We start from the raw sequence: 27,771 nt of genomic DNA, 5'->3' as shown, positions 1-27,771 counted from the left end.
TTAGTATTTAAGCAGAACGGGCTAAGCTGTTAAGGATAACCGACACTTTATTGTTCCCTACAATTACAACTTGCAAGTACTTACCATTTTGGACTTGAAAGCGAACAAAGGTTCACCGCCAACGAACTGCAAATTAGTACCTACATATGTACTGTCAGAGCTTACCTTATAAGCCAAACCACGAAAGACCACGCAGATTCACACAAATATGGTCTTAATTTCCATGTTATTGTTATACGATAAGATCGACATTCGCAGATCAATAGGGACAATTGTAAGGGTGAACGAACAATACATGTTAGTTGACAGGTTCCGTTCACATCGTGAGGTGGAGTCACGAATTTTTAACGCAAGCTGTGTTGTGATCAGCTGTTCTGTGACACTTCGAAGCAGAATTGGGCGCGAGTGACACACATGCACGATGCACGCATTGAGTGCCCCACTGACGTTATTTATTGCACTGCTGACGGATTTACCAGATAATTAGATAACCCGAATATTCCTCATTTTGTTTTGGCTACCAGCGTTTCTTCAAACAAAACTTAATAAGACACCAAAGCCAAAATATATCATGTGCCTACCATGTAATAGAGAAAACAAAAAGAAAGCTTCCGATGTTTTTGCAATACGACAAGTGAATTGAGGAAAGACCGTAATTAAATTGCGTAATGAAATATTAAATATAAATTAGCTCATTTCATAATGTTATCAATATAATTAAGGCTGTAGATTGAATGGCGTTGAAGATGACGAAGATATTATAAAGAAGAAAATAAACAAATTAAAAATTAAAGTCTTACAGCCTAATCTAATATCAACTATCTCATAATAATAGTCCACATAATATCATGACAAATGACTGCACCTATTTGGGTGTTCCATTTATGTCCACGCGTGGGTATGACATAAATTGTATGGGAAAAACCATACAGGTGAAGATTTTATATCCGGATCATTAGCCGCAAATATTTCGTCATGATTGGTATGAACAATAGCCTATGTGACAGAAGCTGTGGTCATCAATCAATCATTTTGTAAAAAAAAAACAAAGAATTTTTATTGCCGCCTTAAAAGTTTTGAGAGGCCTGCGAATAAATTGTTTGAATTAACAAATAAAAACTATCCGTTATATGTATAGAAAAAAACTAATGTGTTGAAAAAACTTTATTGTCAACAAATGACAAAATGTATAGGTAATTAAAACTGGCTGAGGTAACGCCTGGTGATTTTCTAAATTGAATAAAGAAGAAGTATGTACTATCTATCTGCAGTAATAATTAATTTGACAAAAATTAAGTTTCAAATACCAATTTTAACCACAAATATAATACCCAAAGTTTGGACCCAAAATATCTAACAGTCGAACATTTGACAAGAGCAAGCCAAAGCATAAGCCAAATTAAACAAAAGCGTGTAAAAATACATGAAGCAAATAGAAGATCCCGTTTATCTAAGATAATGCTAATGATGCCATTTTATATAAAACACAACTAGGAACGCCTTTGTAACATCTTATAAAATACCACCAAAATACTAATAAAATAGTTAGACATTACAGTCCCTTATTACCCGATGGGTTTGCAGCGATAACACAGATCGTGGTATTTCAAATTACTCCTAGAGAATGTTCTCATTATTATCTTATACTACAATGGTTTCTTTTGTATCGTGTTTACATTTAAAGGTATTATATAATTTGTATAAAGGTCATGAGTAATCTTTAAACGTTGAACTATCAACTTTTACCTTACCTTTGTTAGTTGCTGTTGTTTTAGCCTCTGATTCTTTGTTTTACATAATGGTCTGAGGTTGAGGGCTGACATCATCGATACATTCGTGTTATTGGTGGTCATCAGATGCCCATCAATAGTTTTCGAAATTCTAAAAAACAATGAACTATTGTCTATTGTATTGTGAACCTATAGTTCTCATAGGTTTCTATGTTGTCTCTACCTATGAGAAAATTTGATTAAAAGGCGTATGCAAATTATTGATTCTGATCAGAATTTTTGGGAACGGCAGCTCGATCAGGTGTTCTAGTTTAGAACAACTGAGCACTCGTTACTTTGAAATAAGTTTACTACTTTATAGTTTCAGTGATGTTTAGTGAATTATTGCAAACGTTCAAAAATCCACGTGGAAGGAGGGATCCTACTGAGAATGTTAGCTTTACCAAGCTCGTACCATCTCCAGTATTAAATCCGAGTTCAAGTAATCGGAGACTGCCACCCAGCCCTGGGATTACAACCGTGACGGTAATACGCGTATACAATATATTTGACGCACATACCTATAATTAAGGACATTTGCACACGTGCGGGCCTGCGGGGTTTCTCTCGCAAATTCGACTCTGGTTTAAGCCGGTTTTTGTGACAACTTTCTAGAGATTCCCACAGCCTTAAGTACCCTTAGAAGTGCTAATGTATGTTATTGGGCAGTTATTATTAGTTGTACGCTGTCTGCCTGATAAGGCCGAATTTGTAAGGCTTTAATCCGTACTTGTTATGGCCAGGATAATTGATGATTGCTGTGTAAATCGTTGATACTATTTCTAGATATTTCTTGTCTTTGAAGTATTTATTTAAAAAACTGCTTGGTTTTTTGTAGATATTTATCATCCACAATGTCTTATTTAACAACGTCGATTTCTAATAAATATCAAATATTATAAAAATAAAACTGCAAAAAATCTCAAATTCTTTTCGGCATACCTAATCTTATAAAATTGATAGATACATTTTCGTCCTCGAAACGACGTCTAATGAAATACGTCCCCGGTCTCCTAACAAGTTTGTGAAGCCGATCGATACTAAATAATGAATTGCTGTTGATAATGAGTGGTTTTTTAGTCTAAAACAGTGATTTAGAATCGGCGCCATGGCGCCATATTGCTCGGAGATGAAAGATAGTCGCACGCGCAGCCGCGGCGAAGCTTTTGTTGTTCTACGATGTTAGAAACGTTGGGAGTACAATGTTGTAATTCTTTCGTGACATTTTTTCTCGACCAAAAGACGCCGACTAATTTCTGTTAGCAAGGTTGTTTTTGTTTTTCTTTTCACTCATTAATTTAGTATATATTTCTTATATATTTCTGCAGTCTAGGTGTCCAAATTTTTAGTGTCGGAGATTGCCTTCATTCCTCTTAGAGCTGTAGAATTTTAAAAACTATGAATATGTTTAGAGTCTATCCAGCAGTCCTCATTACTTTTCCTACCATAACTAAAACAAACACCCATTCAATTAGCTCCACTTTCGATAGAGGGTTCGAAAAATCGATTGGAACCGATTGTTCACTCGATTCAACCGCAGCTCTAAGTGCGAGCGCCATTATAATCTATCCGTCAAGATCTCTATCGAATCCAGATGGCTGTTTGAATTTCCCCTTTAGTACATTTTATATGGATATCCGAGGACATTTGCTATAAACTAGCGGTTGCCTTTGTGCTCCGTTCCCACGTCCGATGGCGATATAAGAATCGATTGAACTTTGTTCTTCGCTGTTTGTTTAAATTGTTGCGTTCTATTTGTTCCCTTTGAAGTAATTTAAAGGACTTGCTACTGGAGTGCTCTTGTTTGTCTTTTGTTTTAATCGTTCTTAGATTATATGTGTAGAAGTACCTAAGCAAAAGCTCAGCTACAAGCCTTTCGACTCGGTATGTCAATGATATTTATGTGTAACGGATGAGAAAGGAGATGCTTTTAAATTTTTTATCCAACAATAGTAGTGAACATTTTCCTCTGACAAAAGAAATGTCTCCAAAATAAGTTCAACCTTGAATCGTTTCTCTTTAAACCACTTTAAAGTCAACGTGACCTACATTAGAAAACTTTATTTCTTTCACCTGCTTTTAAGCTACAGTTAAACTCTAGAGAACATAAACAAACTGTTAACACGATGTTTTCGCCAACAATAGTGGTTTACACGTAACGTTAACTCGTAACTTATACGTTGCAGTAACTGTTATGATAGTTGCGTATAACGGAACGCCTGTGAATGAGAAGTACTACATTGTTTTTGGCGCAGTGATAAGAGATCTAAATACACTTTTGTTGTATTGTTGTAATGTCAGTTTATGTATTGTTTCAGTGAGGATAAGTGAAGATTTTTCTTTCTTTGCTCTTCTGATATTTTCTGATTGAAAACTAAAGAATTGGATTCACTTAATACTTATGCCGCAAAAGGTCCTATTATTGACGGGACACAATGTTTTCAAAATTATTTTTTTTTAGTCATACAAATCATTCTTTAATATTATCAGTTTTGAATAGTGAAAAGAATTCCGAGAGTTCCGAAATGGAAATATTCTTTCTTATTTATGTTTCTCATGCAGAGTCACGCGTCAGATGAAACGTACGAAAACCAATTTATTTCCCATCAAAAACCCGTTCGCTGATCGCCAATCGAAATTCACACAATCTATAATTTTTGATGGATATCAATTGTGTTCAACTAGCACCGCAAATAACTGAACAAAGTTATCTAGAAAAATCCTTTTGAACAGTCCAAATCTGGACAAATGGCAGAATTTTGACCGTTCATTTATCATTTCGTGTTTCTTCAGAATTGGTTGTGCGAAGATGCAATCAAAGTAATGGATTTATTGATAACCTAAGACTTCGTGTCTTACAGCATGTTAGCCGCAGACTCAGACGATAATACCGGTTCTTCCATGACAAAATAATCTGAATGATCACTGTCGACGAACTCCAATGTCTGTCTGTCATCGGTAAAAACATTTCGACTGGCCACGCTAAACACGATAGTAACGGGTCGATAACTCTGACTTTTTTGCCACCAAACCCTCCACCGATGCACAAGCATTCGAACAAGAACTTTTTCGTATTTATTTGACATTTAATTAACAATGACACTATTATTGCAACATTGTAAATGTAAAAAGTTATTATTAGGGATTACAAATGTAGGTCATTATTTGTTATGTAAATAAACGAATACACGGCACATTAAACTTGTTGTGTTAAAATGTCACTGAATATCTTCATCGCATACAGAATTTGGGGTTTATAGGGTAATAGAGAAACTTTGAGCAGAAACGATGGGGTCGCGTTGAGCGCTGACCTCCGAACTCGAATGGCTCATTGAGTATAAGCAGCTGAGCGGCATCGTCATCCATTCAGCCGACGCTATCGCCCGTCGCTCAGTGCCGATCCTAAACACGGAACGCGTCACACGCGCCAGCAACGTAGGCTGCGTAACAGTGTACCTTTGCCTTTTATTTTTTACGCGCGCTTGGCGGGAACTTTGACAGATAGAATTTTTTAAATCGACTTCGATAAAAACTGGCAGCCATATTGTACGAATTATTTTATAGTGAAATGAGTGTTTGATTGTGAAGCTAATATTTTGCAAAACAAAACAAAGTGTTTCGAGATGATGACGTCTGTGTACCATGAGGTGAGTGCACGACATTTCCCACTTGGCATTTACATAGTTGTTTTTGTTGAGTAATTGTCTTTGCAAACTGGTGTCTACGTTGTTAACCTTTCGTTTTTTCATATTATTTAGACAATTTACGTTATGAGTCCAAATTGTAAGGCATTCAGGAATTTTTGGGCAAGAATGTGTTATATTTTTTTCAATGTTGATTGTTTTGCGTACAAGTTCAAGTGTCATGGCCGTTTATAATTTAAATTGTATAAAAGTCGTTATTGTTCGGGCCTGATTAAATATTAATTTATGCAATATGTCTTAATGAAAAACCGTTATGAGATTCAATCAATGTTTTTGAACACGTGTGGCATATTCAAATAAGATTTATATAGTGTGACAAATGTTTCGTATGCGTTGTCACAGAGTAGATGTTCAGTGTAAATATTAGTTTAGACACTGCACCCATGGAAGGCGACAAGTTCAAGATTATTTAGCATATGTAAACATAAAGAATGCGTAATATTTTATCGAATTCGTTAGAATTCTGATGCTATGTAAAGCATAGAATATTTACTTACGATAAGTGTAATCCGAACTAGCATTTACAAATATGTAGATACAAACCTCCGTTGAAATAGAGGACCCGCCTACAATCGCAGTTCCCATTAAACCTTCTTAGTATTTTTCGTACCGATAGTATTCCCCGTAGCCTTATCTAAAAGAGCAACTTTACACTGGCTTCTCCAATGACATTCGCTGTAAACTAGACGTCTCGTGACGTCTAAGAAACCATAACGTGTCACGTTCAGGAGTTGAATTACAACCTACATGCATAAAAGCATATCTTACTATGTAGGTACTGGTTGGTGACTACCAAAACCGGGCAACTAACATTAATTTAGGAAGCGGAAAGAATCATTACCATGCAGTTTGTTTATCCAATTTAAAATGAAACACGCATGCCGCTTCATTGGTTTCACTGCAAGTTTTTTCCATGTTCTTACATATTATCATGTCTACACTTTATTTTGGTTGTTTGTGCTGTTCGTTATCGACACTGATCTATTTGTATGGGCAACGGAAAGCAAGCAACGAAACATGCTATCGCTAGCTAGTCAAATGTTTACTCTAGTCTGTTTGTTTACAATCGACAGAATGTTAACTTCGAGATTTCCATCTTTGGTGTTTAGAGTTTGTTAGTTTTTTAGGGACTGGTAACTTATCTCTGGCAGCTGTCAATTAGTGTGTGGTTGGTTTTCGGCCGTTTTTTGTTGATTATTCCCTAATTATGTCAGAAAGCTTTTGTCACTTTGTTGTGGCCCCAACTTATGTTTGCCTTTCATTCCAGAGACGGCAGGTGGCATACTGCATAGAATTAGGATATCGTGTTTAAAATTTTGCAGTTTACCTAGGTATATGCCATAAAGGTACAGTAGTACTGTTGATTTATTTATTGGTACAAACAAGACGAAATTCTGACTACTTTTTTTACATCCGCACTAATAGCAACGCAACGATTTGATTTGAATTTTAATGGTTTGTTTGTGATATCTTATCAAGACATCTAGAAACCGTTTTTTAAATAAAATATTTGCCAAGCCTATCGACAACACTGCGTCATTGAGAATCGTTAAACGTTTAGATCATAAATAGGCAAGTCCTATAAACATTTTTTTTTTTATTATCACTTGGAGAAAATGTTTAGAGATTATTTTGATGTAACATCTTTTTACTACATAATCGTCGTTGCGTATAAAGAGAGATTTATCAATGAACTTATTTAGCGGGTAAAAACTATTTCGATGACTTTCACCATATCACTTTCAAAACGATGATAAAGTGTGCGTTACCCATCATTACATAGTTCACGGCACTTTCATGCTTTCTCTGCTATCATCATTGTTATCACCATTATTTTCGTATCAGACGCTTCAACGGCAAAAACATCGATGTCTTTAAGTTTCTCTCGAGTAATCATATCGATATTATGTAAAGGAGCCATCCGAATAGCGATTTGAACTGTGACCCAAGACCAAATTATATCTGCGTTGAATGGCATTCCACATAGATATTAGGATAAGATTAGGAACCTTTTTATTTCTAATACCTATAATCTTTATTGATATCGTTTTAAGACTACCTGATAACGTGTTTTAAATTGTTTCTCACGATTTTTATATTAAGAACTCATGTTTTAGAATTGAACCGTTTATTTTTATGATGGAATTAGGTAATATCTGTCAAAGTAATAAAATTAAAAAGTATTGATGATTTCAATTGGATTTATTTAGAAAATAGAATAGGTTTAGTGGGTCCATATTTTACGACTGAGTGCACAGTTTCGAGCCTTTTAAGTAACACTTTAAATATTTTAACTTCAAATGGTCATAATTACTTTGTTTTATTTTTAATGTCCATTACCGGGTTTTTGTTCTTTGTTGTGTTCTTTGTCGGCGGTAATTTACATATATTTGAATATAAAGCGTTATTATGTGGTTTAATGTGCGTGCAGTACTAAATATTTCAATTTTTTAAGGAAATAAGAAATAAAATGTGCATATAAATTAAAAACAATGCAACAACTGTAAATCATGATGAATTTATTTGTGTCATATTTTGCGCCTTATATGCTTAGTTTACATCACACACAAAACATATTTTTCCGATCTTTATTTATCTTAAGTATTCATATTTGTTAGTTACATACCTTGACAAACAATACCTGTCATTGTTATCCTTTTTTACATAAATCTAAATTACTTTTCTATGACCACATAGGTACTCTAATATTCTATCATCTTCAATCGTTTATTTAAATCGTAACCGTCCTTCGTCTGAGCGTATCCATATTAACATTTCGTATATACATAGTTCGACAGAAGCGTATGGTGGCTATGGCGGTTTTCATGACGTCATCGCTGACTCATACTGGCTAGGCCATGTCTGCCTCCCATTCACGAACTGCTGCTCCTTACTGGAAATCGAAGCTTTTAATAAATGCCAATCTTTAATCGAAAAACAATTGATGGATCGGTTATTGTAATCAGCAGTTAGTCATTAATTTAAGGTAATTTGAGGGCATTATTTAATTTTGGCAGAACCAGAAACTTTTTACTTAATTGATACAATAATTTAAGTGGGATAATGGGATGATACGTTAGTGGTAATTGCCTCGATATTAAATACGATAATCGATATAATAATTAAGTAAGTAAGCAATAAAATTAGAAGATCGTGATTTTATCTAAACCAAGTTATTGCTTCACGTTACATTACAATACTCCGAATTTAACAATTATGTGTTCTGATTTTTAGTAGCTACAACCTACTTTTACACCTATTAAGTTTCTTCAGCGTTATTAATTTTCAAGTGAAGGTTTTCTACTAAGGCTTCGGGTATTACGTCAAAGAACGTTGGCTTACAATAAGGAGTCATTAGCTATCCATATCGTTCAAAAATAACCGTCGATTTTGAACGACAATTATACATAGTTGACCCTGATTGATCGAATGAAAGTTTAATAGGTACCACAAGTATAGAGGAAGCCATTTGTTATTTATGACGTTTTAACTACACGAAAATACCTTTCAACAAGATTAAAATGTTTTATAATCTTTGTGTTAGAAACCTCAATTTTGGAAGCGCATCGCAGCCGGTTTTATAACATTTGTAAGTATGGGGTTAGAGGGATTTAGTTACGACACGAAAATTGTTTCCTATGGGCTATAGGCTGAGTCATCGAATGTGTGTTCTATTTACTAATGGGAATTAAACTTTCCCCTCGTCTCTGAGTTCATTAGGATAGATAGGGGCGTAGTGACATGAGTCACTTTTAATTTGTCCATCTGTGGGACCCTTGTTTTTCTAACGACGACGTTAATCAAAAACGCCCCTTTGACCATTTATTTTTAGAAAATCCTTGGGTGATGAAAGTACTTCGCAGATTTTGTTACTTAGATTATGCTAGTTTGCATATCATTAATTCTTAAAATGCACGATGCATCCAGACGCAACGCGACGTAGTTATTTTGCGTGCTCCCTTATTTCAGTTCGCGTGCATTCATTAGTGAGTCATCTCTCAGCCACGCTCACAATTTTGCACTTATTTCCGCTGGCCGTGACTCTGTACCGTAATAATGTCACAGAACAAAACAAGACTGTCTCCCCATTCATATGTGAGACTCTCAACTAGTCTCAAGTACCTATTCTTCAATTCATAACATTGTCTTGCACAGTTTTTTGCCCCTTTGTGTGTCCTTTCGTCACGCCATTCGAGTCTACGAGGTCGAGAGGCCCCTGAATCGCACCATCTATCTTCATAATACCTGTATTATTCTTATTTCTTATAGTCAAAATGGAAATGTATGACCAGCAACTTTTTGCAATTTCAGTATTGACTTCCGCATTATTTTTCTTGGAGCAATTATTTTGATGCCTTACGAAACAAGTGCTCGATAATTGCTGCGATTATCCTAAGAAAAAACTTAGATGACGACAAAAAATTTAGCGCAAATAATTCGAGCAGATCGCTATGAGTCATTGAAAGCTGGACGATAATAATATTGTAGCAAGCTTCGTTATGGATCTGATTCGGCAGCAATAGGTACTCCTACATATAGGATCTCTATTGAATCGAAATCAGAAGTCTATGCATTCAATCGCACCTTAACTGGACTGACGCAATCCTCAATTGAAAACATTGTTGCAAAGTTTAGCGTCCCTGACTTTTTAATTATACATATTGTGTAACGTAAGTTTACCTTTCTGGGAACTATCGGTGTCGTCTGCGTGAAGATCGACCGTGGGAGTGCGTCCCTCTTGACGGTTGACTGATGTTACCGATTACAAACAAATTAATGAATGGCTTACCGTGAAGCAATCAGCTTTTAAAAAACCAACCCGCAAACAATGGAACATCATTTGCCTAATTGAGAGGAAGTTCGGATGGGAACCGAACGAGAAAAACCACTAGTGTTCGCAAGCTTACTGAAGATAAATGCCGTATCTTTGTTTTTCTTTAATGATCAATGAACATCTTCACACCTTCACCCACATAGTTATATCGTTCACCGTACATAATAGGCGAGAAATGCTTTAGGTAGCTAAACCGATCAACCTCGCCTCCGCATGTAAAAAACAACTTTTTAGGCTCATCGTTCTTCCGGACCGACGCCCACAAATCACAGTTGGGTGATACCAATTCCAGTTGTACGCGGTTTTGATCTTAGAAACCAGGTGATTAGCATAAACGAAGCCGGTCGAGGCGAGGCGATTGAGATAGCCAACGGCTTGTTCCACCACGGTCCGTCGCCGCGTATCCATTCAAATGAGATCGGTTACACCTTAATTTATTCATGATATCTCTAAATATCAATATCTCTAAATATAAATTAAACAATAGATTATTGCGGATGTGGAGAATTTATGTGGTAAAACTGTTACGTTCATCGGTCATTCGATACCGCGTGCATAATCGATTCTGTGGCTTTGGCTTTGCACTTGACCTTCTAGCCATTGGTTTGTTGCATCCCACGTGTCCGGTCATGGCGTGGTGTATATTGTGCATAGAATCTGTCACAGGTTTCTATTTGTAATGACTGGTTGTCTGTCTAGTCTAGACACAACAGTTAATTGATATCCTTGAGTATCCATTACGTTGCATCATTGATATAACTAGATCAGGCGATATATTAATATCAACGCGTGTAACAATAGCTAACTGCAGACTTTCCAATTGACCTTTATTGGAGTTAGGTACAAAGCTATGTGGAAATAGTCCAAGGTTAGCCACCGGTAACGGATTTGAGATCCGGCGGTCACGACTCACTCGACCGGGCTTACTTAAATCTTTGATAATTGCTGTCCTGCAACCCCACAAAAGGCTAGCGATTTAACTGATATTGAGTATTAATATCCGTGTAGTGTACGCCTCGTTTAAACTGTGCCATATCAATGTAGTTTACGGCTTCATAATGTAGCTTTGATACATTTGTTTTGCCTTCACACTCACCGGTGCGGTGTTGCCAAATATTTCGTCTAAGATATGTTAAGCTATTGTTACGTTTATAATGTCAGCAATTGATTTTTAATATGATAATTGATCAATTGATGATATGATTAATTGATCTGCCAATGGATTAATAAAAAAGTAAACCGAAAAATTAGCAGGTTGACTTGAAAAAAATATTTCGACATTAAATTAGTTCGGCTCATGACATTTCTTACAATTTCTTCACAATTCAACAGATTTTTCGAATGCTTCGTTTTGTGAACGATTGAGCGGTCCACGGTCACGAACGCTCCGTCCGTATGATCGGCCGTTCACCGTAACAAATTTTGATTTTATGGAATTGCATAGTGTGAGTCAATCGTTCGTCTCTTCTTGTTGCAAATATTCTACTTACTGTACTTTGTCAACTCTCCCATAGCATTTGACTTGATGTTCAGTCACGGTATTTACGAAATCGATGTTCAGACTTAGATATAACACCTATCGCGTAACCTTTACCTACATATTTCTGGTATACCAAGCTCAATTTGAATCGTTCTAGAGTGTTTATAATTTCTCTCCTTTTAAGCGTAGATGTGCTGTCTCTTTACGGATACGCCTTTGATGAGATATCAACATACAAGTGTATAATATGCAAATATCTGAAAGCTGTCCGTGTGACCCACAAACGGGTCGTGTCTGCAGGCTAGCGGCTGAAGGCGCACGCGCCGGCCCAATCGTACACGATAGCGAATACGAGATAGCCAGTACACAATGTTTTATCAATCAACCCCATTGTGTGGACCCAGCTTTGTAAGGGTTTGTCAGAACACTCGACTATTCATGAAAAAAACGATAGTCGAGTTATTCTCGTGACGTTTCTCAGAAATTGTATTATGTGTTCGCTTCATTGGTGCATTAATGTAATTATTGCTTGCAGTTACAGTTCCTTTCCCTTCTTGGCGTGCAATTTCTTTCTTCGTAGGAAGTTCTAATAGCCATTGTTTAGCTAACTGTAGTATAGTATGCACGAGTAACTGTGGACTGTCTTTCCTTTAAGGATAATGGAAAAGCGGCAAAAGTTTAACAACTATTCTTGCAAAACTACTGTGAGACCAAACAGTACTAGTAAATACGTAACATGTAACAATCCCTGGCCATTTTCTTTTTACTAAACTAACTTACTTGAAATTTCGAGGCCTAACGTACTATATGTAAATATGCCAAATTATTTTATAACATATCTTATGAAGATGAAGTCCAGATTAAAACCATAATCGAATCCCAATATTTCTATCAACACTGTAACCATAAACGCAACAAAGTACATTTATTAGTATTGTAATGGACAATAAAGAATAAAGAGCCTCAATCAGAATAAGGCAGTGCAATATCTAGCGCGGTGCATCTAGGACCACCGGCCGCGAACATTTGCATATCGGTTCTCGCTTCATCGCAAACCTGTTGCACTCTGCGTACTTGTATCTATGTTAATTAACCGTTACAACGTCCTTTTTTTAAGTAGACAACCTTTTTTGTTTTCGAGATCTGAAGCTTTACTGGATTTGCTTGTGTCTCTTGCATTTCATCGTGTTCCTCTTCTTTAAGTACTAGAATCAGTGCTAATCTGTTACATCGATCTGCGAATCGAATCTTTCTATCTATGTATTTGTCACCTGTCCTTTATATTTTTTATCTGCCAATTGCATCTTCCTAGAAAGTTATATGGTTGCCTTAATCTTATCAACTATATGCTATTCAAAGTTTATAGTTTCCTCAGCAACAGCATAATAGTGCAATTTCCATCGATTGACCTAATTCTCTTAACAACGAGTAGTTGATACGTAAATTACAATCTATGTTTCTCTTTGTTATTATCTTGAAGATACGCCGTAAAGTTAACCACACGTAACGATAACATTACCTATCTAAATCATCAACATAATGTGTTCTATCATTATTCTGGTCTCATTGTTCTGCGGGCAATGCATCGAGGAATAGCCATTCCGTATTGTTATCAAAATCAAAAGTCTGATCTAGAACATCATATTGGTTGATAAAGTTTATTCAAATAGTACCTAATTTGATGCTTGGCCATGTGCAATTTGTTTAAAAGGCAATTCCATTCATATATTCTTAAATTGACGGCAATGATTGATTTCCTCATCAATTAGTTGTTGAATTACAAAAAAAAAACAACAATTGCGTATGAATTTTGCTCGGTTACACAAATTGAAGTGACCTAAATAATACAGAACAATAAAAATAAGATGGCACTGTTATATCATCTATGTTCTAACACTTATCAACACACAGCGTGACAAATACCCGTAATTTACTTTGTGTAAGACATTATACATTAGCAACAACAATCTAGACGTTTGCGATACGATTCCATTTCAAAACTTTGTCTTGACTGACGTTACTTATCATTTTATCCCATTAAACGAGTTTAAAGCTGTAAGATTACTTCATAATGGTATTACATTTATAAATAGACTTACATCTGTATTTTAAATGTTGGGAGGGATGCCTGGCAGCCCTGTAGGAACGAATACTGGGTAACATGTGTAACACGTGGATTATTCACGCTTGTCTGATAGGTAGGCTGTTGATGGCCGTACTAAGATTGCATCGCCTACGCCTTTTAGATTAAGAAACTATCTGCTGACAAGTCTATTTGTTTGACATAAATTACTTCATCTAATTCTTTATTTGTAACATGATCTGGTGGATTCGCTTTTATATTTGCAGCAGCAATACATTGTTTGTCAACTTTCGTATCACATTCTTTACATTGGAAATTAGAAATGTTGTACAGAGCTTGATCGATTTTGCTCTCAATTTCATATTTGATATTACAAAATGCTCCATCAATAGCTAGAAAGTAGGTATACATTTATTGCGTGGGATTAACATTTAGATCACTATTTGGTCACGACTTAAAATGTATATGATCATGTCTTAGGTTTCGTTTTCTGCGTCACCATTCTAAGTTAGTCCATTAACAAAAATTATTACATTCGTACGTATGTCACTCTCGCTTTCTCTCGCGTAGGCTGTGTCATTAAAATTCTGTCTGCCGTTTCGTGATTATAATGCAGTAAAGCTTGATTGGTGGCGGTTGAACCCAGGCTTATTGCAAGTCGTGTTGACAATTCAATCCTTCTTGTACGGTATTGCAAATTAAATGCGTCTGTTGACTCGGAATTTATTGGTGCCAGTACGAATTTGAAATAACTTATTAACATTTTTGGACCATTTTTTGTGTAGGTTCAACGAGTTTGGAGTCTTAATTAAAATTTTGAGCATCCACGCAACGCTCCATTTTTTGTTCATAAGTTGCTTTTTGGAATGTTGTACATTTGCGATTTGAGCGACATTGTGCGATACTATAAATAAAACATTTGAAGCTTCATCCTGCTTCGTCAAATCCACGTTTAAAATTAATTACCTTCATTGTGTCATCAATTTCTACGATTTCGATTAATGATCTATTGTTAATGATTGTTGCATTTCACGATTCACAAGCGATGACAAGGTCAACCCACGCAATTTATTGTTTTTATATTAACAATGTTGATCATGCTCTATTGAATGTAATTACTCATACTTCTGTTTTTAAAACAAAGTGTGTGTCGACACTGTATCAACCATTATTGTTCTTTTGCAACGTTTGTTTAAATGAAATGCAATTAAAATCGTAATCTGTTAAATGGAAGACACGCTTTGCTAAAGTTACAAGCGGTAAACGAAATTGAATAACAATAAGTACCTACGCAATATTTTTGAAAAGGAATCTGTAAAAGGAAAGAAGCCTTGAAGATAAGGTTTCATGTTAATAAAGATGTATTTTTTACAAAGATGTCATGGGTGTTGCATCATATAGCAATCCGCGTATTGGGTGGTAGAGATTTTGTTATGGGTAAAGTATTTTGAAGACATAAGGGGTAACATTTTCAACCTACTCAAAACTGTTATTCATATTTTTGGCACGCTGCTACATAACACCAAATTGTTTGATCCTCCGTCCTCTCAGGCTTTAACTAAACATCTGCTGCCAGATTTTTGGTTCATGCTACAGCAAAAAATATTTTCGCTCGTAACTTAAATTGTTCTTCAAATCTTTCCCATATCTCGTGGGAGTCTGTTTCGCGATACTTCGACTGAAGATGCGATAACTATCAGATAAACGCCTACTATTTCTTAACAATAAATGATCGATGTTGCTCCGTTGTGCAAAACGATGCACGTTACTGTACCATCATTAGCTGGGAGCGAAGCATTGTTCAATCAGTTAATGTTTGTCTAATAAGACCTTATTTATCTCTTGATGGGCTTTAATGTCAGTTTTATGCAATGAAGCATTTTGATTTCGATGAGCTACAATTTCTATAAACATTGTTACATCAAGTCTACGTGATTTCATACCTGCAACTACTGCTATGTTTCTCTGTATGTAGTCTATCTAGTAGGTATATGGACGAAGCAATACTTTCAAGCGTTATAATGAATGCAAGTTGCAATTCAAAATTAGCAAAAATGAAATCTTCATAAAATATTCACTGTTTGTCTTTATAACAACAAGTCTGTAGGTCAGTTGAGTACTTTATCAGCTTCATTATTTGCCATACATATTACAATGTTGTTAGATCTTCTTGTTCCATTATTATAAGTGGTACCTGTAGGTGCTTATTGCACAAAATGATTAGAACTCTAAGGCTGATCACTAAGCTGTGATCGCTAACCATTTTCAGTGCTATGCGGTTCGTAAAATCAATTTTAACGGACAGTTATACCATTAAAGTGATCGCCACTATTTTGCACGGTCGTTATTTTCCATGGAACAATATCATCTAGTTGAAATTGAAACTTGAGATACCATTAGTCTACTTTATAAACGGTTTCTTGACTTTAAAATTAAGCTACTCCAAACTGAAATATTTATTAGTGTTCAAATTGAGGAACAAACCCTTATGGTAAAAAAGGGATCTTATTTACTTATCGTTGAAAATATCCCATATTTCGATACGCCTTTAAAGATAGCATCGATAATTATAATTAATTACTTATTTATCGTTCAAGTAATTACTATAGTAAAGGTCAAAGTAAAAAGCCTGTTACAAAAGATAATAATACTGAATGAGAATTCCTTGATGCTATTAAAAACATTAAGGCTGCAAAGAAAATAAAAGGTACTGCGCGCTATCAAATAGATGGCTATCTTTCTTATATCCTGGGGCCCGGAAGGTACCCTAACTCCTACGTCACTACCCTCCTATCTCACCGGTTGGAGATCTTAGGGTTATCGATTTTACGACAATCTTTACCTGTGTGAATTTTAACCGTGTATAGTTTGGCTATCTCATTATCAAGGGCTGCATGTGTTTTTGTTATCCAAATAACCATTTTAATAGTGCTGTTATTTTGATTTTTATGGCTGATAAAATTATTTTATGAAGCGTTTTTTTTTTCAAGTTTATCAAGTGCAGTTTTTTTCTGTTTTGGTACTGGAATTGAGTAACGGTATTTTTGAAGCTACTTAAATTGGGTGAAACTGTGGATTTAACGGATATTAATAATTCTGGGAAGTTTTTTCACCAGATCTTAGATATCGGTTTCAAGAAACTCTTTTACAGATTGTTACCGTAAATTATATTATTTTGCCTAAAGAAAGAAATGCCACAAGTTCCCTAGTGTCGAGCTAACAATAAATCACAGATGTCAGTCACGCATATCATTAATGAAGGAACCTAACAAAACAACATGTGAACAAACTTCCTGACTTAGAAGTCACATCTGTAGAAGATACAGGTTTTTCCTCAGAACATGACATGTGTGGGCCATTCATATACAAACAATAGTAGCCACAGGGAGCCCATGTAAAAAATCGAACATTAAACCAAAAGTAATGAACAGTAGTAGAAACATAAATCTATCGAGTAAGTAGTCATTAAATTGTATTGCAATATTACCATTGCCTTATTAGTAAAAGTGTTTAACAGCTCACCAAATTACCGACTGGAGGTCAAATATGGCACTAATTTGCTGTCCCCTACCTAATGACCCTAGTGTGATAATTACATCTCGTTATGTTCTTAAGTTATGACCTTCACCTAGTAGTCCCAAAGTTATTTGTGATAGTGACATTGGTAATGAGTCTTTGTTTGTACATGTGTCTTTAGAGGTACCTTTATGTTCATTCACTGCGCTAATAGTATTTGCTTTAGCTACATGAGCAAATGTGTGGTTAACGCTTTATGGATCTTTGTGTTTAAGTTTATTATCATCTTTAGCAGGATCTAGCGTTATATCTCTTTTATTCGTTTTACCGTTACTAAGTTGCTTATATTGTGGCCTATATTTATTCTCTGTCTGGAGTACAGTATTTTTCTTTTATTTACTAATTTCAAAATATTGCCATGTAGGCTTACATAAACAGCTTTATGTTTTGGCTCACCAATTGCGGTAGTCATAACATAATGTACGTACATCGTGAGTTACTTTAATCGGATTACTTCGTGCTCCCGTCACGAGCTGCACCACATTCGTGCCAAGGTCCAAGTGTTGCGCTAATGTGGACTTTACGTTATATACCATAGTGCTTTGTCTACGTGTTTCAGATGCCGTGGATTAGAAATATGTGCGTGTGGATTTCCAAACACGTCGCTAATTAGAACTCCACGTATCTACTTAATTTCATTAGAAAACAGTTACGGCTTCATTTAACAAGCCCTATTTTTTTAAAGAACTATAGTATGTATATGCAAGCATATCATCGGACTTGCGATCCGACTCAAGTACGTGGCGCCAGCTGCAGAAGCTAAAAATGTTGCCTATTATTATTAGGGCAAAAAAGGAAACGTGTACGCCCCGCGAAAGCAAGACGCGCTTTAATAATTCAATAAATTACAATTTTGTATTTAATTTTATATTTTTTTGCTGGTCTCATTATGCCGTAATTAATAAATAATAAGATGACTGAGACAAATAAAATGCTGTTTCATTCTGAAAAACTGCTGTAAATAATATAAAAATAGAAGCTATATTTAAAAGAAAAAGAGTTAACATGTATAATGTGCATTAAGATTATTAGCTGTGCATTGATGAAAAAGCTTTTGCTTTAGGAAAAATCGCTGTACGCTGCGAAAATAAATTGTAGTGTGTTTAGTGATATTTTGAGTTGAATATTTTGCTGTGCAATCAGTAATTTTGATGGGAATTCGGAATCTTATTGCATAGAAAAAGGATATTTTTTGATTTGCGTTTAAATACTACCCAAAAAACTAAAGCAAACGACCTCTACGATCGTGGCCATCAAATCTATTTTTCGATAACAATAGCGTCATAATTCATCTTTTACCACAGCGTTCGTGTCGTTCCATTTCCAATCTTGACTTTTCCGATATCGATATTCGACATAAATCTTAATCGATAATCTTTTCGATACGTTGGCGTCTTGCTGGCTCGTTTCGGAGACTCGCTTTCTCCAGCCTACAAAAAAAGTTGATACGCAAGTGTGCGACCTGTTCTGCCCATCTATTGATTGTTATTGTGCTGCTTGTAAAATTATACACACCTTTACACGGCTCGCATTACACGCCGATCGATATTTATATCTGATTTTATCGATACAACTAATCTTGAAGATTATATTATTTTCTCAATGAACGGATGAGACTAATCTAGTCGTTTTTTTTTTGTAGGACAACATCTTAAGTGGATAACCCACTATTAAATTAAACAACAGTTTATTTTGCAAGCCTATAATTTAGATATCGATAAATTCCATTAATTATGCGAACGAAAACTACAACAAAAACGGAACTCAATACGACAGACTTCCATCAGTCTGTCGGTAATTACGATAGCTATCAAACCTCTGTCGAATATTAATTGGTACTTTTGCTCTCGATATTAATATCGATTTTCAATGCGGCAAAAGTGTTTTTTTAGCTTCTCCATTCAAGTTGTAAAATAACTGCTAAATTATCTTTTACTTGCAAGAAGTAGAGTTCAATATTGACTACATTTGTTACGACTACATTCCGCAAGTTTGCTTTGAGTGTTGTTTTTCCCTGCAAATCTTGTGCATGAAAGTCTTACAACCGGATGTTGTTTGGCCGTCAAGCCGTCTATCAAATGAAGGGTAAGGTTCATCAATAGCAGCTTGAAATAATTCGTCTACGAACGTCATAACATCAATCAAGAACTTAAGAGAAAGGAATGTAACAAAGGTTTGAAGATAAAAGATTTTGTAGTCATAAAAGTGAAATTTCTTTTGTTGGAAATATTGAAATTAAAAGACATTTGGTGTACGGTGTTGAGATTGACGGTAAAGATATGCGATCCGAAAGTATGGAGGAAGAAAGCGAAGTAGTCATGTAAGTACCTAAAGATTACATCGGTTACAGAGATGGTGAAAACCAACTGAAGTTTGCCACTGATGAGAGAAGAGATACAGAGAGATTAATGCAAGAACGAATATTTCATGAAGGGGACACTTAGTAAATGTCGTAATAATCGTAATATCCTATGTTATATAATTAGAAACATTGCGGTTAGTTAGTCTGCTGAATTATCAGTTCTATAATAAGTAATTTAAAAGAACAAACGGGGGCAATGGACATACAATTACAACAAACATATATATTTATACGTTTTTCTCACACTATAAAAAGAGGTATAGAGAATTCTTCAGCTATTTATGTTAATTAGGTGTCATTGTTGATGAACAACACTTATTAGCAGTCGTCAGGTTTGTTTGTTTACTGTGACAATTCTTTATTGCCGCCGCACCCTGCTTTGCCTTATTATACCACATCACAGCACTCTTTATATGGATGAATGTGCAATAAAATGGCAAACTCTTTGTGGTCTTTGCAAGGACATGCTTTTGAATTCAGTTTAAGTACAAAATTAAATTCCTTTTTGAGTTATCTTTTCGCTACTGTCGGCTGCCTTTTGTTTTTTGTCGTCCTTTCGTTTGTAATTAGTTCCAAGGTTTTGTAAACTATAGCTTTTGTTATTTTTATCTTAACTTTGTTGAAAAATCGTTTTGAGTTCACAAAAAGAAAATTCTACAAATTCTTGCCATTCAAAATTTCTCTTTGTTACGATTTTATGCCACTATGGATTTAATTTTGTTTGTTACGAAAAAAATCACTCAATTTAAATATTAATATTCATTTAAACCGGGTGACCCATAAATTATAACTACACATTTTTTTTTTCATTTAATCCTTTATTCATTAATTTGCCATCCATCGACAATAATTCAATTCGATCCGCAATTTTTTACCTAACAATACCTCTATTATGAATTCCAAAACATCCCTTTTAAATGTCCCACTTGGAAACACATCAGCAAATTGCATAGACATTCTACGAGGGTGCATAGAGGCAGATGGGACACCAAACATCTGCCCGGCACGTGTGTGCTTCCAACACATCACAAAGCCCCGCAGTAAAAAATAGCATTATTCATGAATCTGCGTCAATTTAAACCCTGATTTGTATTTTAATGATCACCGGTAAAAAGTGACTTCGATGGCAGCTTGTTAGACCGGCAGCTGACCCCAACACACTTGCCAGAGACTAGGTTGATGACGACTTAATGGTAGCTATAAAATTAATAAAACTAGGTCCATTTGAACGAGATATCAATAAAACTAAATATTATACGCCCATTCGTGCAACTGATTGTCATTCAAGTCTTTAATAAACATGTTATTCTACTCCTTATAAAAGGAGCCTAATATCAGGTTTAGCTTTCATATTTATCATTGAAACTTAATCTAACGCCCCGAAATCAACGCCTGTAACGGTAGTTTTATAGTCATAAATAATTACAACTTTGATTGGGATATCAAATTTCGGTATTCATTGACGTGATCTGATATGAAATCGTTTTATATTAATTGTAAAGAAACACAACAATGACGTATTTCGCTCCCCTCTAACTAGCGTATTATAATTTGCCATTACAGTCAAGCTATAAATAAGGTCTGAGGCGAATGAACTTCGCAAATTGTTAATGCATTACACATTGCTATTCACTATTATTATCTAAATAATACTAAGAATTGCATTTATTTTACATCCCATTGGCACTGTTCCAATGCCTGCGAAGGCTGTACTTCTTACATCTCTTTATGCGTCCGCGGCGGTCCGTGTCTCGTTGTAATGTGTCCTGTTAAGATGGCTATCGCCTAATTTATGGTCATGTTCGTAATGCCACAATCAAACGCCGACGATCCGATCTCGTCCTTTACGATATGGCTTATACCGCCGTCAAAAATTTTATAGGTGTATTCAAGGAGTGAAGAAATTGCATTGTACTCAAATGTCCCAGTAACCGAGACTTAGCTCGAATTTATTGAGAAACATAATCGTTTGATATTGCCTGTCATTCAGATTGCATTACCAATGCAAAATAATATGACTATGATTTTCGAAATGATGCAGGTATGTATGTATAAATGATATACTACGTACCTATGTTTTGAAATAAAACAAAATTCAAAAAAAGTTGGAAGCACTTCGAGTAATTTAAAAATTGCCACGCAAGTATCTAATTTGATCTTTGCTAAGAAATTATCAAAATACAATACCATTAAGCGTGGGACCCCATTTAGCGTAAAACCAGACTTTTACGCATCACCAGAAGCCTCCAGGCCCAACGATTAACTAAAAAGGTGGAATTCCAAAATTTGTTGTTACTGCTTCGGCAGACAGCCTGGGATTTAGCTGGGGGCTGTTTCAGCCTGTCTCGTGCACTTATTATGATGTTAGAAAGGAATGACTGGGTTGAGATTTACACGTGCTTCTAACTCGCGTGCCCAAACGTGTGGGAGAATGCCCCGGGTTTCGCAAATGATTCGCAAATACTTCTGTAACTCGCCTCGAAATTGCTTTCGTCATTATCATATTACTTGGTCCTGTAATTTGATTGACTTGCTTTTAAGTTTTTAGGGAAATTTTGATGGGTGTTTGGTTTTGAAATTCGGCTAATGTGGGAATACTTTTTACTTTACCAGCAACTGTAATTTAAATTTTTACATAATCATCTGTTTTCTTTCATTGTTTCTTTTATTTTTATTTGAAATGTCTTCAGGTCTTTATAATGCATTGTAGCGAGCTTTTCCGAATACATCATCGACTGCCTATACCGGTCTTGCTATATTTGTTAAAGCAAATTGCTATACGTCGTTGTTTAGTGTCATGCAAATTTAGATTTTTGCAACGTCTGATTAGTCGTGGGCGTGATTTAGTGGCACAGGTATTCTTTTCATATAGAGTGATGTAATATCAATGAATGTTATGTTAATTTAACGAACGCATACCTACATAATCATTTCATACGCCTGATTTAGAAATTCATTGAGACGATATATTAGGTAGTGGATAAAGTAGATTATTATTCAGTAGCCAATTTATGATGGTAAATCATTGGGTTGGATAATATTGAAGACCATATTTCAAACTGAAATATTTACTTTTGGAATCTATTTTTTTTTAATAGAATTTATAATAGCGGGATGGATATTTCTGTTATTGAGACTTCCTACTATAGCTTTGTTAAATTATTAAAATGCTTTTCATAATTATGTCATCAATATTCACCGCTCCTTTCGTTATTCAATAGTGTGTCATTCATTCACTAATTAAACAGTAATGTCATTTACTATCCTGGGGATTAATAATCCAATGTTACGGTCTTCGAGAAGATTCAGACTTTCATCGTGGTTATTTATTTGTTATCGATAATCACCGGCTTCACCGTTATTAGAATTAAGAATAGCGGCAACACAATTAATTACAACATCGATTAGTTAACGTCTTACGAGTTATTAAACATTGGAGGAAGAATCTACAGTATTGCTAGTTATAACTTTTGTGACATTGTTAAATTATGTGCTCGTAATTTTCCAAATAATTATATTTTAGTTTGATCTTTTTCCTCAATCAAACTTCAGTATAACATGTAGAGCATACTCAATGTGAAATTTGTAGTGACTGCCAATTTAAACTAGTAATTTCGATTGCAGTCAATGATTTTGAAAAGTCAACGCTCTTAATTAACAGATACATTCCATTCACCAAAATATTTAGAACCCAATAAAAATCCATTTCTAATAAAAAAAATATCTTATCTCCAAATCAATACTTAGATCGAGATAGCCAAACATAATCTGATCTTAATCTTTAATTAATAATAGCTATCGAATTTTAAATATAAATATTTTATTTTTAGTGGTGATTGTGACAAATCGGTAGCTATATATTCCAGCTACTGCTGATCGTCTAGCCGGTTGATCGACTCGAATGGACTCGATACTCTTACATCTCGATTCTCCAGTCTCGAGTTTCGACGTCCCACATCGAGTCTGGGTGGCTCCCATGATTTATAGAGAGGCACCCGCCAACTACACGCTATTACTAGTTACCTGTATAAAAGCAACTATTTATTACTTTATTAGCAATCACAGTTAGATTGTGTCGTTACAATATAATATTTTGATGGCACGGATTAACGTTCTTATTTATTTGTGAGATTTTTATGAGGTGTTATAAAAACCGGCAGTTTTTTACATCTCTATTTGGGTTACAAGTTTTTCCTTGCTAACGCGGTTCTTTGTGTTGATTTTATCTTCATTTAATTCTAAAAAAGTTGCAAGTAAAATCTTATCCCTATAAATACATAATTATTTCTGATATACAAAACAAGCGTAAACTTTACCTCATTTTACACTAATAGGTTGTTTACCATAAAATGAACTAGCGGTACAGAATCCGATCGTTTAGTAGCTGGTATTTTTTGTCCACGTTTCCTAGTAATTGGAAATGGTCTGTCGATCTAACGATGGAGGAAATTATCCGTCCTATCCAATGCGGTGCGTAGGGTTACCATGTGACCGTACAGAGCCGGACACAGTCCTTGGTTGTCAGTTAGTGAGCGTTAAACAAAAACGGCCTAATGGATATCATGAAGTTTTCGCCAATAACGTAAATCACGCATGAGGAAGGTTTCAACCTAAACATTTAGTACTTCACATGAAACTGTTTCATCAAAAGCGAAGAGAAACAGTCATATAAGGTTATATTCGTTCTTAGATTTTTCACACTTATTACACCTATCTGTCCTGCGTTTTTCGTTGGAAGTCATGGAAATCCTCGGTTCAGTGTGCAATCTTCCGACGTGTACTAGATCAAGTGATTGCGGAACCTCCGGGCTGTAGAGGAAACCTTATGTAATTATGTAGTTCTCTGCTAATATATAGAAGTAGCTTCTGATTATTGTCAGGAAGTTTCATTGATTTAATTTTCCAGTGGTGCCATTTTTATTCTAGTCTTATACGGCCTGAGAAATCGTCCAGGTGGTTCTCAATTCGTCGAGATACAAGTAAGCTACCACAAAAGTAGAAAATCTATGTAAAATGAACACTTATTTACCATCACAAGGGAGGCACATAAAATAATTGTATCGATCTTTTCATTATGTACCTATAATTCTGGAGCAAGTACTTTAAAAATCCCATTTCAATCGCGATGGTTCATAAGTGAACCACTTTCTGGGCTTAGACGGATCTAGTCTGGAATGTCAGTCTAGAAATTACAATGTATTTATATAACTGTGTCAATCAAGCCATTCACTCGCAGTAATAAAACTAATAGAAGGCATTAGAAAGAGGGCACATAATCGTTAAATTAACGACACTGTTTATCGATATCGATTCTTAAACGAGAGGCTGGTAATCGAATAAGAAACATCGATAAAAGTTATCCGGTCTTTTATGCGGGGGACAAATCACTTGTATGCAGTTCCGCGTGGTGACCAGACAAACAGTTACGACTGATGTAAGTTAAAAGTGTACCTATGTCTTTTTGGTCATTCAAAAATATATATCTATAAGAAGCAACTAATAATTAATCGGTGCAGCTTAAGCTTAAATAAAATATAAAACATAAAAATAAAGAGCTGATCTTCATCTAAACTAAACAAAAAATCTGAAAAAAAAACATTTCCCTTATCTCATTAACGTACGCCTAAAACTTTAGACGGTGCTAGTTACATAAACGCCAATTGACTTGCGATTAATGTAACTTGCGTAATATTTGATTATATAGACAAATGCTACAAAATACAAACACCCAACCTTACAAATACTCAACTTAAAGTGACCGTAATGACAAAAATAGGCATATCAAAAATAAAATCTACAATTCTTCTAACTTGGGCCACACACCAACACATGTGTAGGTAGGTACAGCCTATAAAATTCTCTACGTCTTATAAAAGATTCTCACAAACCCGTCGTCTAGTCGTCTGCCTAGCGAGGCCTTGTCTCAGTTAACCCACAAACCCAGACACTTGAGAATGTCTTCTGCTATTCTTGTACTGAGAATCATAAAACTTGGAGCGTTTATTCAGCTGTCATCAAATATTTTATAGCTTTATATCTACCAATGGCGTTTGATGACTTCACAAAATAGTTACAAGCGGAACTTGTAATGTAGTTTCGGTACAGTTTAAATAACGTCGTGTTTACCTACTTCATGCTAAAAGGAAGTTATTAGATACAGCTAAGCCTCAGGAAATAAGGTCTCAAATTGAACTTAACAAAATTTTGAATTTTGAGTTAATTTTATGCGACTAACTTTTCTACGTGAAAAGAGTTTGTTCAGCATTTCCAAAGTAAGAAACATAATATGAACATCAACTACAATGGTTTATACGCCAACAACTCAACCCTTCAACGGCCGTCGTGTCACGATTGGACCATCAAAACGGGACGCTTGTCATGTCTCTTACGTTTGTTTGTCTCAAATTTACGACACAACGGCCATCATGTACGTTTAATATTGTCATTATAGTTGTTTATGTACTGTAAGTTGGCGTTTAGGATTCTTGGAAGCCTTGTCTGTTGACCTACAAACGCGTCTTCCTGAACAAATAGGCGTCGGTTTGCGTTGCACATAGCCCGGCCAGTTGAGAGGGTAAACAAACTTTAAAGTCCGTGAAGTATTTAACTGCATTTGACTTGTTCTGCCATATTCATCAAAGAGATGTCTTTATTGTTTAATATTATCATGTATCTACTGGCTAGCCCATTATTTACACATGAGTTAATGATAAAATCACAGTTTTTAGTCTCCTATTTACTTTGGAGCATATTTACTTCCTGGTGCTGTTCATATATTCACACCAGCAAAGACATAGGCTACAACTAGTTCAACAAAGACAGAAAACTCGTAAATAATCCAGTAACAACATAGAACAATTATGACGCGAAAACTTCCTGCGAAAGTATTTTGCAATGCAAATGTATTTGCAATCCAGTTTCACATTTTCACGCGGCATATAACAGGTTTGAAACCGTACTATGCTTATATCACGTCACTACCCGCTAGTTATAACGTTTTCCGATGTTCACCTATTTAGTACTAATACCTATACGGTAGTTTTTACACTTGCATCATTTAATGTTGCGACTACTTTTAAGGGTTAAGCAAAGATTAGCACTGATTTTATGGATCAGTACGTATACCATAATTCTAGTTTGTTTTATGATCGATAGAAGTGATAGAAGTTGACTTCAATTATGTCCTTGAATAGGCTATTCAAAAAACCATGACTGATTCCAGGTTCGCACAAAAATAAAGATCAACCAGAAAAAAACAAATTATAAGTAACTTAATTATAGAAATATGATTTTAATAACTACATCGAATACTATTTTCAATTTAGAAACCAGCTAACTAAATGCCTTCAAGTATTCATACAGTAGACCAGTATAAGACCTACAAACAGTTGTACGAGTGGCATCTATGGCTGAACCGTTAATAAGATCTTCATCAGATAACATCAGATAAAGAGGCCTCATTACAAATGTTGATCAGATCCTGGTTGTATCGCAAAAACATTTATTATATCGGTAAGGTACCGACTATGATGAAGAACGGTTGAGATCTAGTTGATCAATATTGATGATTGATTTTTTTTCTGACTTCAAATCTGTCTACACATTCTTTAGCACTTTTGCATTTCCTTGCTCAAGCATTGCATTGCTATGCATTTTATTGTCAATATTTTTATAAACTTCTGTTGACAAGTGAAATCCAAGACTGAGATCATGTTTCAGGCTAGACAAGACAATTCACGAATTTATTTAGTAACCAAAAAATACAGGACAATTCCCGTAAGTATTCTCAAAAGCATTCCCATATTCCCTCTGTATTTCATACACGACGTCATAAATACACGTCGGTGAATACACAGACATACACTTCAAAGGGAACGTTAAACAAACATCGCCGTATGCAGCGATGCCAAGTGTCCAAGTTTTTGTGCCCGAGGACATTCCAGCATCTGTCTGCAGTTCGACA

General features: G+C 35.2%; 1 protein-coding gene across 2 annotated transcripts in view; it reads left to right on the top strand.

The window, feature by feature from the left end:
* Window positions 1-27,771, top strand: part of LOC124634075 (leucine zipper putative tumor suppressor 2 homolog) — an 88,310-nt gene that overhangs the window by 36,763 nt on the left and 23,776 nt on the right. The window contains exon 1 of one of the 2 annotated variants that reach the window (XM_047169486.1): window positions 5,157-5,416. The exons of the other annotated variant lie outside the window; for it this stretch is intronic. Within the exon in view, the coding sequence (XP_047025442.1) occupies window positions 5,393-5,416 (24 nt within the window). The 5' untranslated portion in view covers window positions 5,157-5,392. Of the gene's footprint in view, window positions 1-5,156; window positions 5,417-27,771 lie in introns of those variants that run through there. 2 annotated transcript variants of the gene reach the window in all.

This window comes from Helicoverpa zea, chromosome 10 (assembly GCF_022581195.2).
Source record: "Helicoverpa zea isolate HzStark_Cry1AcR chromosome 10, ilHelZeax1.1, whole genome shotgun sequence".
Taxonomy (NCBI): Eukaryota; Metazoa; Arthropoda; class Insecta; order Lepidoptera; family Noctuidae; genus Helicoverpa; species Helicoverpa zea.
Note: the sequence above shows the minus strand (reverse complement) of the source record. Positions and strands in the feature narration are given on the sequence as shown.